The 15,380-nt window shown below is 37.1% G+C and overlaps 1 protein-coding gene across 2 annotated transcripts in view; it reads right to left on the minus strand.

Annotated features, from left to right (window-relative positions):
* The window catches only part of LOC131326500 (DNA polymerase epsilon catalytic subunit A-like), a 30,689-nt gene extending 18,390 nt beyond the window's left edge, over window positions 1-12,299 (minus strand). The window contains exons 1-15 of one of the 2 annotated variants that reach the window (XM_058359299.1): window positions 12,008-12,299; window positions 11,716-11,781; window positions 11,547-11,606; window positions 11,371-11,466; window positions 9,798-9,958; window positions 9,385-9,473; window positions 9,060-9,277; window positions 6,795-6,881; window positions 6,567-6,701; window positions 5,324-5,446; window positions 4,713-4,796; window positions 2,584-2,748; window positions 2,183-2,359; window positions 682-795; window positions 189-293 (exon numbers count right to left, since the gene is read on the minus strand). In XM_058359299.1, coding sequence (XP_058215282.1) covers window positions 189-293; window positions 682-795; window positions 2,183-2,359; window positions 2,584-2,748; window positions 4,713-4,796; window positions 5,324-5,446; window positions 6,567-6,701; window positions 6,795-6,881; window positions 9,060-9,277; window positions 9,385-9,473; window positions 9,798-9,958; window positions 11,371-11,466; window positions 11,547-11,606; window positions 11,716-11,781; window positions 12,008-12,172 — 1,845 coding nt within the window. In that variant the 5' untranslated portion in view covers window positions 12,173-12,299. The remainder of the gene's footprint in view (window positions 1-188; window positions 294-681; window positions 796-2,182; window positions 2,360-2,583; window positions 2,749-4,712; window positions 4,797-5,323; window positions 5,447-6,566; window positions 6,702-6,794; window positions 6,882-9,059; window positions 9,278-9,384; window positions 9,474-9,797; window positions 9,959-11,370; window positions 11,467-11,546; window positions 11,607-11,715; window positions 11,782-12,007) is intronic. The other variant, XM_058359300.1, reaches the window with a different exon arrangement.
* Between the last annotated feature and the right edge of the window lie 3,081 nt (window positions 12,300-15,380).

A 15,380-nucleotide genomic window follows, 5' to 3' on the forward strand; every position in this document is an offset into this window, starting at 1 on the left:
AAGATTAAAATATCACCTATCAAAATCTGCACGCACCCCAATGCCACCCGATAAAATAGCAACTCAGTCTAGTGGCATAAGTCTGACATCTAAAACATGAATAGATTGACTAAGGCCTAATTTTTTTATTAACAGAATTAGAGACATTTCTAGTCGAGGACAAAAATTAAAGTTTAAAACATGCATACCTGGAGCCTGTTCGTCAAAATAATGTTTGGGTACATTGCAGCCACATCTAGATGATAAATAAGTGGGAATTCTTCACGTATAGGTTCATCTCGCAGATTCATAAGCTGCAAATAGGAAAGAAAAGTGTAACAAAAAAGACAGTGGGCTGAATATATGTATAAAGTACCATTCCTGGCTCAAATGTCAACCATTGGATGACAATTTTAGGTGACCTCTTTTCAGAAGAAAAAAAGAAAGTCGACTATTAGCAAATATTGCAAGTCTCGGAGAACTATGAAGCATAAACACTGTAGTTTGTAATGTGCAGCGATAATAACAGCTAAAAGTAAGTATTGATTATTACTTGCACCATTTTCACATATCAAAAAGTGAGTAAAATATTACGCATATGATTCCTTATTTATAAGAATCTAGCTGTTAGAGGAGGATCAATGTGCAGCGAAAGATGATTCATCAGTGATGACAAATTAGTTTGTGTAGGAGAGGCAGCACCTTTTCCATAATGGCATTCTTCACTTCATCATAATTTGAAACCAAATCCAAGTCCATCTTACCCTCCACTCTAATAGCATATTGCAGATCCCGATCAAGATTATTGATCAATTGCTGAAAAAGAAAAAGAGTGCCTCAACATATCTAGAAACTTTTCATGAGGCTAAATTATCAAAAGAAATAATAGAAGAAATATCTGAAGCAGTAATGTGTTAGGACAGAAACCAATAAGTACACAGAAAAAGAGAAGGTTAAAACTTGGGAAACATCTGAATGGCTTCATACACAATATCAACAGTGATTCAACCAATATCAACCCACGCCATAAGAAAGTTACCAGATCATAAAACATGACACAGTATAAGACTAGAATACGAACGGATCTTCAAACATTATTGACACATTTCCATGTAGCCAAAAAGGTTAATAACTTACTAATTTGCATACAAAGTAAAAACAGTCAACTGAGACGCTAAAACTCTTGTCGATATTCATGATATTATCATCTCTAGTGATGGCTCTACTGGTATTGCTGATCTAAAAGGTCATGTAGGTCAGCAAATTCAAACTAAGGACTTAGGTGCACTTCTCGTACTTTCTTGGCATCAAAGTTGCTGGTTTCTCTTGGGGTATTTCTCTCCCTTGGACGGATGTTGTGCTTGATCTGCCAAAGGACACAACCTCTGAAATTTATGGGTTTGCTTTCTCCTTCCGGACTTCAACATTGTTGTTTCTTCTCCTTTGTAGAGGTTTTGTAATAATCGGGCCACCATCTTCGGTCAATCTATTAGACTTAGAAAATATTTTGTGTGTTCTTTTGTTCTGGTCAAGTTAGTTTTCAGAATAAATAGAGGCCTGAAAATGACTATTGCAGTTAGTAAAGACATGATTTTTATAACATGGGAAGGAAGAATCAATATTTGCATAGCCACCAACATTCATCAGAAATGAGAACAACTGATGGTTTTGTAATCCCACATCAAAGCTGCACTATTACCAGGTAACAACTTGGGCTGTGAAAACTTCACTTGAGTCCCACACCTGAAAACCTATTAACAACGATTGAACATCTGGGGAATTATATACAGAACCAGGAAGCTCATATAGTGCAGTTATATAGGGGTCACATGTACAAAGGCAGACCCTAGAGAAGCCATCTGGCAGCAAGCAATGAGGTGTTAACAACATTTTTTTCTGTTTAGTGCTGGATCGACTGATTATAGAGCCAACCACCATCGAGTATCCTTGATGCACAGGTCAAGCATTGGTTTAAGGAGGGTATTAAAAACTACTCAGACCTTTTTGAGTAAGTTTGAGTGGTTTTTCTGAACTGGAACCGAGTATATCAGGGTCTGGTCCAGTTTTCAGATTATTGACCAAGTGATGGAAAGGGTGTATCTCTAAAAAGTCATGTCTGTAAAACTTTCATCTATGACATTTAGAAATTAACCAAAGGAAATTTGTTCAAAAGTATGGATGGGTGTGAAAGATAAGAATATACCTCATAAGCAGATGGATCAAGCTTAAAACTAGTTGGTAGATCAGATCTAAAAACACCACTTTCCAGGCATTCCACATGGCCACCAATATATGTCTCACTCTCCAAGAGATGATTACTATAGAACTTCTCTGGATCCGATTCGTGTTTATTAGGACAAATAACGTTTGCCTCGTATGCCTGCAAATATGATAGAAGTAAAGTAATCAAGGTAACCAACAGAGATATAGTCACCCAAAGTAAGCCATGGGTGAAACGCAAATGTTACCCACAAAAAATAGGTGAAATGCAATTAACAGATTAAAAACAAGTGCAAAGCCAACTAAAAAGAAATTCAACCAAGCGCATGAAAAGAAATTGGCCACAGTTTGAACCCGCTGTAATTCATGTTTCGGAGAACCAACCTGAACCATAAGAAGCATCTCACAAAGGGTTCCACTTCCTTTACGCAAAACCTCATCTGGTGGCATGGGTATTATTGTGGCAAGAGAGAAAATGAATGGATGGACATAGGTCATGTACAAGTAATAAGTTGCAACGGCATCTGAAACAGAATAGGAGGCCATCATCTGAGTTGACAGTTTGAACAAAGAAGAGAAAACATTAGAAACAGTCCAGATAATATAAAGTTAAGAAAAAAAATGAAGTGCTTGAGAACTTAATTACTCCTGGATGACATATAGTCAATGACAGTGGTTAATCTAATCGAAAGAATGCAATGCTCACTGTCCACCAACAAAATAAGAAACTATGTGGAAAGTGCCTTTCTGAGGCATCAACTTCATCAAGTCAGCAGCCAGAAAAGGAAATGGGCCCCTTAAAAGACTCCAAACACACGGAAATCGATTATCATAAAAGAAATGCAGATACATAAGGATTACATCGATAGAACAAAGTATGGACACACCAATCCTTAAAAGAATCAAACTAAGGCACAACCTTAGTTGCAGGAACCTTCAACTATGCCCACGCTTCTTCGACGGAAACGCATTTCCGCGTTCCCGTCGAAGGAAACTCCAAGAAACCCTTCCCAATGACGACGGGAACTCGTTCCTTACCTATACGGGAACTTACACCCAAAAAACGGTTGAGAGACTTACGATTCAAGTTGCAATTGGTACCTTTAAAGTTGTTTTGATCGTGTTAGTGAGCACATCTGATATTAACCTTCTAGAGTCATATTAATGCCCTTAACTTTTACGCCTACTTAATATGCACAAGAGCTCTATTGTGTAATCATGTGCTACAATAAAAATGTTGAAATATAACTAGAAACTTATAATTTTAATAGTAATATTTTATGTGGTAGAATAATATTTTTATATTGACATTAAACAATATAAAATTCCAAAATATATTTATAATTTTAATAATTTTTCCTAACCGCTCCCAATGGCGCTTCCACACTTCTGTGATCATCCGCTCCCCCGTCCCCGTCCCCGCCCCCGCTCCCGCTCCCGCTTCGTGTAACTAAGGGCACAACATGGCAAGAATGTGCATGCTTTGTTTCTCCATGAGATTTTTTTTTGCTTGTCCATATGGGACTATTTCCTGGGTGAGAATAATGTTGTAAGAAGTGTGCTCAGGCATAGCTGAGGAAAGATCTTGGGCTTGTTCTCATAAGGCAGGCAAATCCTTGGAGCATACAGTATATATGGTATCTTTGGCTGCCTCTCTGTATTGGATTTGGAGGGAAAGGAATTTACGTCTTTTTTTTTCCAGAATAAGAGCAGGGATGTGAGAGGCTTGATCAATCAAATGGAGGAGGAAGTTAGGGCTTGTATGGTCTCTTGGAGGAGCATCAAGAAGAGCGATTCTAATAGGTTGTTTGCCATCAGATCGAGGGTTCCATTCAGAATTTTTGCTGCTTGAGGCAATGTGTTGTAGTTAGCTCTTGTATTTCTGTTTCTTGTACAGCTTTGTGTAGTGAGTTTGTATACTGCTCAGTATTGGCTTAGGCCTTCGTTCCCTTTGTTTGAGCATAATAAAATCAAAGATTACCACACACACACAAAAACATGGCAAGAATGCGATATATGCTACTACATGTTTTGATATATATCTTCCTAAATTTTTCATAGATGTTGCAATGAGTCCCAACTAAAGCCAGATCAAACATCAGTTGCACACAATGCCAGTGGCAGATAAAGACTAGGAAACCAACCACTTCCAAACAAATTGCAACTAACAAGCAGTAGTACATTCTGGAGCATGCTGGAACTCCCCATAGTTGCTACTTGACTATTGAATTCGCATTATCATTCTACTGCACAATACATGGTGCAGTTTTAACTTCATTGGTGCTTAGGGTTGTTAAGGGTATTTGTGCCAAAGTAACAACACATTATTAATATAAATAGACGGAGGAGCTTAATCTTTATCCTCTGTTTTTTTTGTCTGTACCTAAAGAAAACTTTATTAAAAAAGAGAGACTTGGACTTGGTAACAGCCTAATATATAAGTAAATTGTAATGTGTGTTCCCCCTTACTATCAAAATCATTCAAATAATACACCTTTCTCATAATGATATACCTGGGGCCTCTCCTTTGCAAAACGAACCATATCCTCTGGATTCACCTCCAATGGGTCATAACCCAATTTGGCCTTGGTAACAGCCTAAAATATGAGCAAGCAATTGAATATGTTAGCTTTCCAACATAAAATAATGCATCTAAGTAGAGGATGCATCAATTCCAAAAGATAGTATATTAATAACTACGAATAGGAGAGAGAAAAATATTGTCTAATTGCGACAACATTAAACTAGTGTTGACCCCAAAAGATAATAGGAAAAAAAAATTCCTCTCAAAACCACTTAGGCTTAAAATTGAATGGTGAGAAATCATGTTTGAAACCATCATCACCTTTCACAATTTCCCAGTGCTCTGGTGTTAAATGTGAGACCCTTCCCAATCATCTATTTCATTCATAACCGTCAAGTTAAGGAGAGACAACAACAAAATATGACCATCTAGTTAAATGTCAAAGTAAGTTGCAACGAAATGGTTTCACATCATAAAGTGGAAAATTGGGTGAAAGGTCGCATCACTGGGCTTTACCCAAAAGCAAAAACAAAAAGTCTATAACATTAAAATCCAAAGTAGACTAAACAAAGGACATGATAGAAATTTGTTAATATTCACCTTTAAGCCTTGGCTTCCCTGGGGAAGATAACTATCACGTTTGACCCATGCAAAGCAATCAAGATGGCAAGCAAATTTGGCACGACATTCCCCTTGATTCTGGTCACATTTGAATCCTAACTCCTACATACTCCCAAAGAAAGGAAATAAGAAAACAAACATGATTCAATCATGATCCATGTCCCTCAAAGTTGAAGGAAATGAAATATAGTTTCACTAGGTTGTACAAACTACAAAGACAAGCCAACATCCAACCACACTTAAAGCAAGTCCAGTTGAATTCAACATGAAGGTCAAGATGGGAAGTCCATGGTTGAGCAAACACCAATAATGCAGCATCATGTCAAATTGCTAGTTGTTGAGAATATAAAATAATAAAGTTGCCCCTCTCTCTAACAACTTAAGCTTTTAGATGAATTGGTGGTTAACAATCTAATACAGTATCAGAGAAGGCAATAGATCCTATATTCAAACCTCGCCACCTACCTAATGATCCAAATTTACACGTGTTTAGCCCACTTATGGAGGAGAGCCTGGCTACACATGAGGGGGCATGTTAAGAATATAAAATAATAAAAGTTGCCCCTCTCTCTAATAAAGCTTTTAGATGAGTTGGTGGTTAACAATCTAATACTAGCGATTAGAACCTAATCACAAACATTATAACATTAAGTGTGACAATGGTAATTCAGATTATTACATCAATACAAGAATTTGCTAGTGATTTTAAATCATTGCATGGTTACAAGTTTTTTTTTGCAAGTCCTATTTTCAGTGTTAAACCTTAGTTCTTGCTGACACATGCACTAAGTCAAAAAATCATAGTAATAAGAAGCACAGCAGATGTTCTCTAATCCTATATAAGTTATAACTGAGTACAACAGCGAAACAAGGTAAATAGGCCCAACAAAATTAATCTTGAAGCTGTCAAAACTTATCTATCAACAAACATAATGTGATGTACTTTTATTATCCACGTGCCTCGCTACACGTGATGCAGAATGAAAAGATTGAAAAGTGAATCTCTTCATGCTGTTAGTAATTTACACCATTTAACAGGTAAGAAGGAAGCTGACAGATCACTGCATGCCATGCATGGATTAGATGATTTATACTTACTCATTCTGGCTAACACAAATCTAAACTACTTGACCACTATAGGTTATTCCAACAACATGAATGATCTCAAATGGAAAATACTTGACATGGTATCAACCGCTACTGAGAAAACATAGCTACGTACATCACTCATTCTACTCCCATGATGGGCTGCTCTGCTTTCTAGGAATGGCCAATCAAAAAAGTCACCATTGTAAGTAACATATATCCCAGGTTTCACCTCTCGCATGTGGGCAAACCAATGTCTAAGAAGCTCTTCCTGCAAGTAGAACCAAATCCATAGCACTAACAAAATTGGCATCAGAAAGTTTAACCAGGATGTGGAGCCATCAAAAATATGAGGACACATTACCTCATTTTTCACATTGGTAACTTTAAAAAAACCTTCAAATTCTGGTTTTGGAGTGTATTCCAAATCCTCTATATCTTCTCCTACACACTGGAGAAAATTGAAAAGGAGTTAAAATATTGCTATCCCTTGCCAAAGCAAAATCTTACCATTGAGCACATACTGCAACTCTACGAACAATGATGTCTGTGTAACATCAAAGTACCAATTGCCTACAAGGAATACTACTGGAACTTACAATTAAATAACTCCTTGTAAAGTAAGCTAGATATCAAAACTTACAGAAGCTAATGAGTAGCATTGAATGCCGAAGTAGTTGCAACAGCCATGAGGTCCATGGCAAAGGTGCTAGAGTAATCATCATGAATTAAATGAGAAATATAATATCCACTAGTTTTACAGGATATGGTTTTACCTAGAGGATAAGATAGTATGAATGAAACCAGAATTAGAAACTATGCCGGTAAGCAGTGGCAGACGCAGGATTTGTACAAAGAGGAATCACGTGTATTTTTACATTGAGAACAAGAACTATAGTCTATAATATAAATATTGCTACTTACTAGTTCTCAAAAGAAGACGAGATTGTCCACATATATATAATCGCATCTAATTTTATAACCACGGCCAAAAATTGTCGATAACTTGAAATTTTAAGGGGGGGTTTCAAACGTATATAGAAATTGTATCAAACTTTTTTTTCACTCAAGAGACTTGCAGGGGCCGATCCTATAGAACTTTTCCAAATTAACCTGAATATATAGTATAGTTAGTGGGATAATTGGGGGGTGTGCAGGGCCTGCCGGCTTGCACCCCCCCTCCGTCCGCCCCTGCCGGTAAGGAAATATATACTACATATAGTGGTGTTGAGTGGAAAATCCCTTTCAATCACTCCCAGATCTAAGAAGCATGAACAGTTCCAAGAAGGTACAGTCTCAAACACCCCACTCCATATGAGGAAGTAATCTTTCCTAAGACTAACGCCTGTGCCACCAGTAGAACTGCTAAACAGTAGATTATTCGGGTGGTAGGATTAGGTTGAATGCACTGGGAGGAGGTTAGTTGACTTTTCTGGAAGTTTATATGTGTACTATATGCATAGCATTCAGCCTCGTGAGGTTGACATCACAACTCCAAAACCTCATCATCTTCTTGCACATTATGAAACTCTAAAGGCTAATATCCAGCCAGCCTTTCCTGTCACAAACCAGTTCAAAATCTACCCCGTTTAACCCATTGTTCTGCTGCCATATCTTATTTGGGTGACATAACTTGAGGGAATTGTTTCCCCTACTTGTCCTATAGAAGATGCCTACATCTTCAAGCAACTTATTCAATTTCTTTTAGCTCTAGTTTACCTCAACAAGGAGAATATTGCCAGAATGGTTTTATAACCTTTTTGCTTGTAACCATTGTTGATATACAAGAGTCACTCTCCTACAGTGATTAGTAAATTCTTACGCCTAGTAGCAGAACATTAATCATCATGACACCATTTTCTACTTGCAATCATCTTCATACAACAATACACTCTCGAGTTCTAAAATATGCCTTTATCCTAAAGCTAACGTTGGCAAGGACCCTTTAGAAATGCACCAGCTAAGCTCAAGTCAACTAGTTGTATTGGGCTGTTTGAGTGCCTTCAAAGAAACCATCGGCCTCGTATCACACTCTCGGGCAATCATCTAACACCCTTTCCCGTGAAGGTATGTAAATGCTATGGCATTCTTGCCAACCACAGCATTCACAGTCTGTATCAGATAACTAGCAAATTTATCCCACAAGAGCCACTATCAGAACTGGAACTTCCTTTGTATCAACTTGCTTCCATTTCTACACACTATATATGGCTGCCCACTCGAGAACATTTGCATAAATAGCTGAAATGCATAAGAGCCTCTTAGCATGTATTAACCATACCCTTCCTGTCCCCTCCATAGAAGGAATGCAAATGTTTAGGGCAGCAAAGAAAAAGGCGCACTGTCTTCTGAACTTCTCCATAAAGCACCAACAATTATCAATAGTTTCTTTGAAAAAGAAAAGTAGTCTGACATATAAAAAAATTTATACATGGGTACACCAATTCTGCCAATGGGAACTGTGTCAAACACGGAAACAGAAATCAAAGAGGTCCACGATGCAATACAATAGGGCCAGTATTAAAAGAAGTTTGTGTGGTGAAGTTGGAATTCAAGGTGCATATAAGAATTTGTAAGAGCTTAGAGAACACGCAGATAGATAAGAAGTATATTAGTTGTTTGTCTGCACCTCTCTGTTAATAATTAGATACCCTTGCCCATCAACCATGTAGGAGATCATCATTATTAAATCATAGTCAGCATCTGGAAACTTTAAAGGAAGCTTGGTGGTCTCAATATCAAATGCACAAACATGAACTTCAGCACGTTGCAGGAGATCGGTTCTCCTTTCCAACATAACCCCAGCACTGGATACACTAACATCATACCACTGCCCACATCTCACATCTGTTTCACATGGAATTCTGAATAAGAACACACACTAGGAAATTTAATTGCACCTTTGGAAAGTATTGAAATCGGTTTTGCAATCAACTAAATGAAAAGTAACTCACCATTGTCAATAGCAAAACGAACATGGTAAGGAACATCATACTCCCGAAGATCAAATACACAATCTATGAAATCTTGCGGTCGTTGTTTGCTGCACGTCAAGCACTGAAACATCTCAGGATTCGAAAACATACTTGTCGCTATGTGAAATTTAAGAACTGAACAAACAATCATATATTACTGCCACTGGATAAGCAACCTCTTTTCCAGAGAGGTACACGTGTCTCTGTGTGTGTGCATGTGTATGAAGATCAAACCCAGTTACTCAAACCCATGCTAGTGTACCAATCCATACCCAACCAAGCCTAATGTCTCAACACCAGGGCTGTTCATATAAGTAGTTATGTGTGTATACAAGTGTTTGAATAAAATCTTTGCTGCTACATGCATGTAGCAAAAAAATTAGAGTTGTTACCTTTTTCCTGTTAATACAGACTCGTAAGCTTCAGCAGCATCAAGTTTTGCCTGGTTTCTCTCAACAACATGCATAAGATCACTTTTTACACGCATCAGGTGTTGAACAGTATCAAAGGATATCTTGAGATAAGGTTTACGTAGACCGGATAGATGGTTTTTCTGTCATCAACATATAAAATCAATGAGAATGAGGTTTCGGGGAAAAATCCCATAGTAAGTTGAAACCTCTCTGACAAAAATTCACATCAAATATTGAATAAGCAAACGACTGTTTAACCATAGATCTAATCTTACAGGAATAAATTTTAAAAATTCTGCAAGGATTTAGCATCCTTTATTTGCCTAGATAATACTTAGTGAATATTGCCAATTAAACTTTTTCAACTTCGACTAAATTTAGCACATAGAAACAAAGAAAGCGGCCACAAGTTAAAGTAGTAGGTATTTGCCAACCTTGCACGTGAAGTGTGGATTGCACATGCCAAATGCCTTTTTTCTGGTCTCACAAAACTAATACATATGTACACTTGAACTCATACAAGGCGGTGCACAATGGTTATGAACAATACCAACTTATCTACTCCATATATTGACGGGTGCCTAGGTCCGCTATCACATCTAACCAACTCAAGTTGGAGAACATTAACTACCATTTAATTTAGAACACTTCTCTTCATAACATGCACCAGGTCCCAACACCCTCCCAAATTGTCTAGGCAACTTGTATGTCTAAAACATGTTAAGGGATACCTCATCTACTTCGTTAAGCATGGCCTGAGGTTGTACAATCCTGGCTTGATGGGCGACAGGAATTTGTAAGCAGAAGATGAAAACAAAAACTAACCCACCACAAGCAATTGACACACGCATTGCCTAGAATTCAAACCAAATATGTCAACAACTATTGATGCAATCAATACTGCAACTACATTTGCAATTTTTCTTACCTCAGCCACCAATTAAAAATCTATAAACTCTTATATTCCCTAGGTTTGAATTCAAGTCTCACTGTCACCCAACAGGTTGTCATGGCGTGACATGTTAATCCAATTTTTCAAGCATCTAAGACCAGTATGAGGTAAATATGTTTAGCATCATGTCCGCTTTTTAGGTTAACTTTATCTAAATAATCCATCCTACTCAAAGCTAATACCAAAATATAGCAGATATAAAACAAAACATGATCAAAATGCAGCTCCAATACTCCTGCAAAACGAAAGCTTCTAATATTGCTCAATATGTCTCTGAACTCTGAAGCTCGAACAATCATGCAATGACACTTCTCTCTTCTTCAACACGCCACGGGAGTAATCCAATTACCACATGTAAGAATTTTCTTATACCAAGTAAATAGAAATGTAGTAATTAATTATCATATAACTACTATAAATGCAAAATTAAATATATCAGCTTTACCACCCGCTTTACCACCTATTTCATTAACAATGGAACTATAGTTGTGTAGCCACAAGAAATGTAACATCAATTGTTCAAATAACTAAGGGGATCGTAAGAAATATAGGATACCCCAACTAAAAAGCCAACGACATCAATAGAATAACCCAGCTTACAAGATTAAGGTCTTCTTTCTCTACAATTTCTATATCAGCAATCTGACTCTCATACCGTCTTCTCAAGTAGGCCTCAACATCCATTTCCATTTTATCCTACAAAATCAACAGCATCATGAAAGCTGCAATCACACGAAATTAACTCGGCAAGTTATACTTTGCCACACTTCACATACCTTTGTAGCCGCATAAAAATATGGCCGGAACTTGTACTTCGTCTTAAAAGTAGAGCCGTCCTAAACCCAAATTCGAACAAGTAATTAGCAAAATGAGTAAAATCTTCTAAATTGTGATTTTCCAAATTGAAACGCATATACAAAAAAATAACACAACTAATTCATTCACCTGACAAACAAAGTAGAGATCAACACAACTGTAGACCTTGTGGGTATCTTGATCCTCCCAAGATGACTGCAAATAGAGCAGAAAACTCTGAATTTTACTTGCAGTTAATGCCAAAACAATTCAAATCCCTAATGTCAATTGCACGCGTTCTGATGCTGTTTCACTAATAGGTATACACCTTTTCTAGTGCCCTCCACTCTCGCTCTCAATCCTCGCTCTGCGCTCCCGTAACAGAATATAAGCAAGTGTAAATTAAGGGATGGTTGGTTTAGAGATTGAAATGGTGACTCACGGATGAGAAGGTGAGAAGCCAGCCGAGGCGCTTGTCACCTTCGGAGAAGAGATCAAAACCGAGCTTGGACTCGAGTTGCTCTTCGGCGGTGAGGATGAGCTTCTGCTGCTTCGAGAGTCTTAGATCTCGTCTGTCTCCTCCTCTCCTTCGACCTTCGCCGTTCATCGTTTCGGAGTCCGGCGGAAACCCAATCAGCGACTCGAGACTTCGTAGAATTAGAAAGGCGGAGAGTTTCAGCTCTAGGGTGTGGATTTGGAGACGGTTTTAGAGAGAGAGAGAGAGAGAGAGAGAGAGAGAGAAAGAGGGCGGGATCGGGGAGGGGGGAGTGATATGCTGAACGGTTTTCCCGCCCTTTTGCTCAGTTGCTCTGCAAAATGACGAAAAGGGACATCTGTCTAGGCGCGAGGAGGGGAAAACGTGTCCTTGCTTATAAAAAAAAGTTTTTTGAGATAAATTTGTTCACGGAAGTTCCGCAAGCAATGAAAACCTGCAACGTCTGATAATTTTTTGCTCACGGATACTCCAGGTCGGTCAAAAATTTTGATCCGACCAATTTATGCAAGACAAGTGAAAAATGGTAGAGGAAACGGGATTCATTTGTTATCGGATCCTATGAGAGACTGAACCATTCAATTTCAGCATTTTGTGATTTTTTGTGTTCATTTTGATAAAATCGTCCATTTTTCTCGTGCATGACATTAACCATATCAAAATTTAAGTTATTTCTTATGATAAGGAATGCATACGATCCCAAAAGTCTACACTATGTATCATTTAGGTTCTTTTAAGTAATACTTTACTATTAATTCACATTGAAAGTCTTCAATTTGGCCAAATTGGTCGAATTGTTAAGATGGTGTAAAATTGTTAATGGCAGCTGTATGCAAGCACTTCCATAGTCCTTAAATTTAACTCCTTCACTCTCCTACTAATTTTTTCGTCTTTTCCTTTTTTCCCATAAACTTTTAACCCATTCAAAGCAAAAATCACACAAATGATTTTGTGCGTACAAATCATACATGGCAATACTAGTTCTTTTTGCGAATTGAGGGTAACTTCAATCTAGAATCGAAAGCACAAATTATTGCTTTGACTGAAGCAGAATTGTTACCTGTAACGCGATTTCCATGAAAACCTTCTTCCAGCTTTTGAGTGTGGCTCTTCGAATCAAGTTCTCTCAAACATTCCAACAGTTCAGCATCCCATAATGCGATGCTAAGAGTATGTTTGGTACAGAGTTGTAGCTTTTACGTATCTCTTCAGCTTGTGACAACTGACAAGATACAATTTCCCCAGTTTTGTTTTTTTTAGCTTACCACCTTCCAATTTCATTTGTTTGATATAGTACTGGAACACAAAACTATTGTATTGTCATACCGGAGACTAAATTTGTATAATAAGCTCATGTTTGGTCATTTGAATATAATAAATTTCGCTCTATTCACCAAGATATCAGTTTTTTCTTGATTTTGTCCGTTGTTGTCTCTTGACGACGACCAGGCACACTAGACTAATTACTATCCTGTAGCTTCTCCATGGACATGAAGAAACTTATGTTAGTGAACATAAATGCTCTTTGACATCTAAAATACTGGAGACCACCGGTTGTGTTGCTGAATTTAGGAGCTGTTTTTTCAGTCTTGGTATATATCTTTTTTTTGGATAAGCAAAGTAGTGAAGTTACCTGGTATATATCTTCTTGGAGTATTGGTGGATTTCATGTAAATGATCATTACTATTTCACTGGTTTGTTATATGATTCTTTTTAGTTGGGGCGAAAGAAGACAAGATCGAGTACATAATTAATCATTTTTATTTAGGCACGCCACATGGCCTTATTTCCAGGAGTCCAAAAACAACCCTGTAAAGAGGGTAGTTTCAAGTGCGTAGTTTGGTATTTTCTTAGTTGGATCCTAAGACAGGATGCGATGAGGAACAAATCTCACTTTTTTTTTTTTGCTTTTTGTTTTTTTTTTTTTTTTGTGAGAAACTCTACCCATTCTCAGAGGAGAACACAGGCGGGGGTATGGAGGGGCCTGCAACTTTTTTTCAAATCCTACTACTTTTATACTGCAATATAAGAATTGGTCCCTACAAATTAATGAATTGAACATGGCTCCCCCACTGTGATTAATCTCCTCACATATTTTTTTTTATCGCGTTCCCTTCTATTGTATGTATAGTTGATTGAGGAAAAAATGATCTATTCTTTTCTTCTTCTTATCATTATTATCTGTAGCAGAACAAAACACCCCCCCCCCCCCCCCCCCCATCTCATTTTAAAAAATGGAACAAACACTCAAACCTAATTATTAATCATCTATGCAAACAATCAATTAATTTACATTCAGTATGTAATAGACAACTTTAATATTCACCAATACGAGATTCAATAATTTAACTACTTTAATCACCAATATGAGATTCAATAATTTACTTGTTGATTTTCTTCTACCATACGAAGAGAGGATTGAGACGGCTCATTTGGTTAAATACTTGGTTTGGCCCCCTCGTATCATAAATCCTACATCCACCACTGCGGCCATTATTGTTTTCTTTACTTACCGAATCACTCAATCCAATGGGACAATTAAACCAAATTGGTTACGATTATATTGTGAAAATGTTATCAGACTATTGTCCCAAAGGATTTTTTTTTTCTTTACAGATCGGCTATACAATAATAAGTGTCTCGTCATCGTTATTTGATTAGGTATGTGTTTCTATTACTTGATAAATTCCAACAAAATATTTTTTTAGCCCTGTTTGTTTTCACTTATAAGTTAAATTAGTAGATTATGACTATTTTGAGTACTTGTTTAAAAAACGTCAATTAAGTTGGAAACGTGTTTGGTGCAGCGTTTTATAAGCACAAGTAGAAGTTAACACTGTTTGGTAAATAAATGGTAGAATAGCTTATTACGATGTCGATGTAGATGTCTAGATCAATCTTAATAACTGAATAGTAACACTCTTGAGTTAAGTGCTTGGTAAAATTTAATTTTACAGCTTCAAATAAACTAATAAAGTTAGAAATTGATGCTTAAAATAATCTGCTCGATCAAACAAGTAATTGTTCACATTTAATATCAAACACCATTTATCAACTTTTTCAAGCAAATAAACTAAAAGTGTTAGCAAACGAAGCCATGGATTTTACCTTTCGAACAAGTGTCCTTACTACCGAAAATGAGGAAAGTTATTCGCACAAAGACTCGTGAAAAATAGATCCCCTGACGTGATCCACCGAATTAGGACTACTCGTTACATGATTGAACAATTCAGTTGCCTTCCTAATTTCTTGGACTAAAAATAAGTAATTACTCCTCTCCTTTCAATATAAATATATTCCACCCCAAGTTATTTTCCCAAT

The sequence above is a fragment of the Rhododendron vialii genome, chromosome 5a, assembly GCF_030253575.1.
Source record: "Rhododendron vialii isolate Sample 1 chromosome 5a, ASM3025357v1".
In the NCBI taxonomy this organism is placed as follows: Eukaryota; Viridiplantae; Streptophyta; class Magnoliopsida; order Ericales; family Ericaceae; genus Rhododendron; species Rhododendron vialii.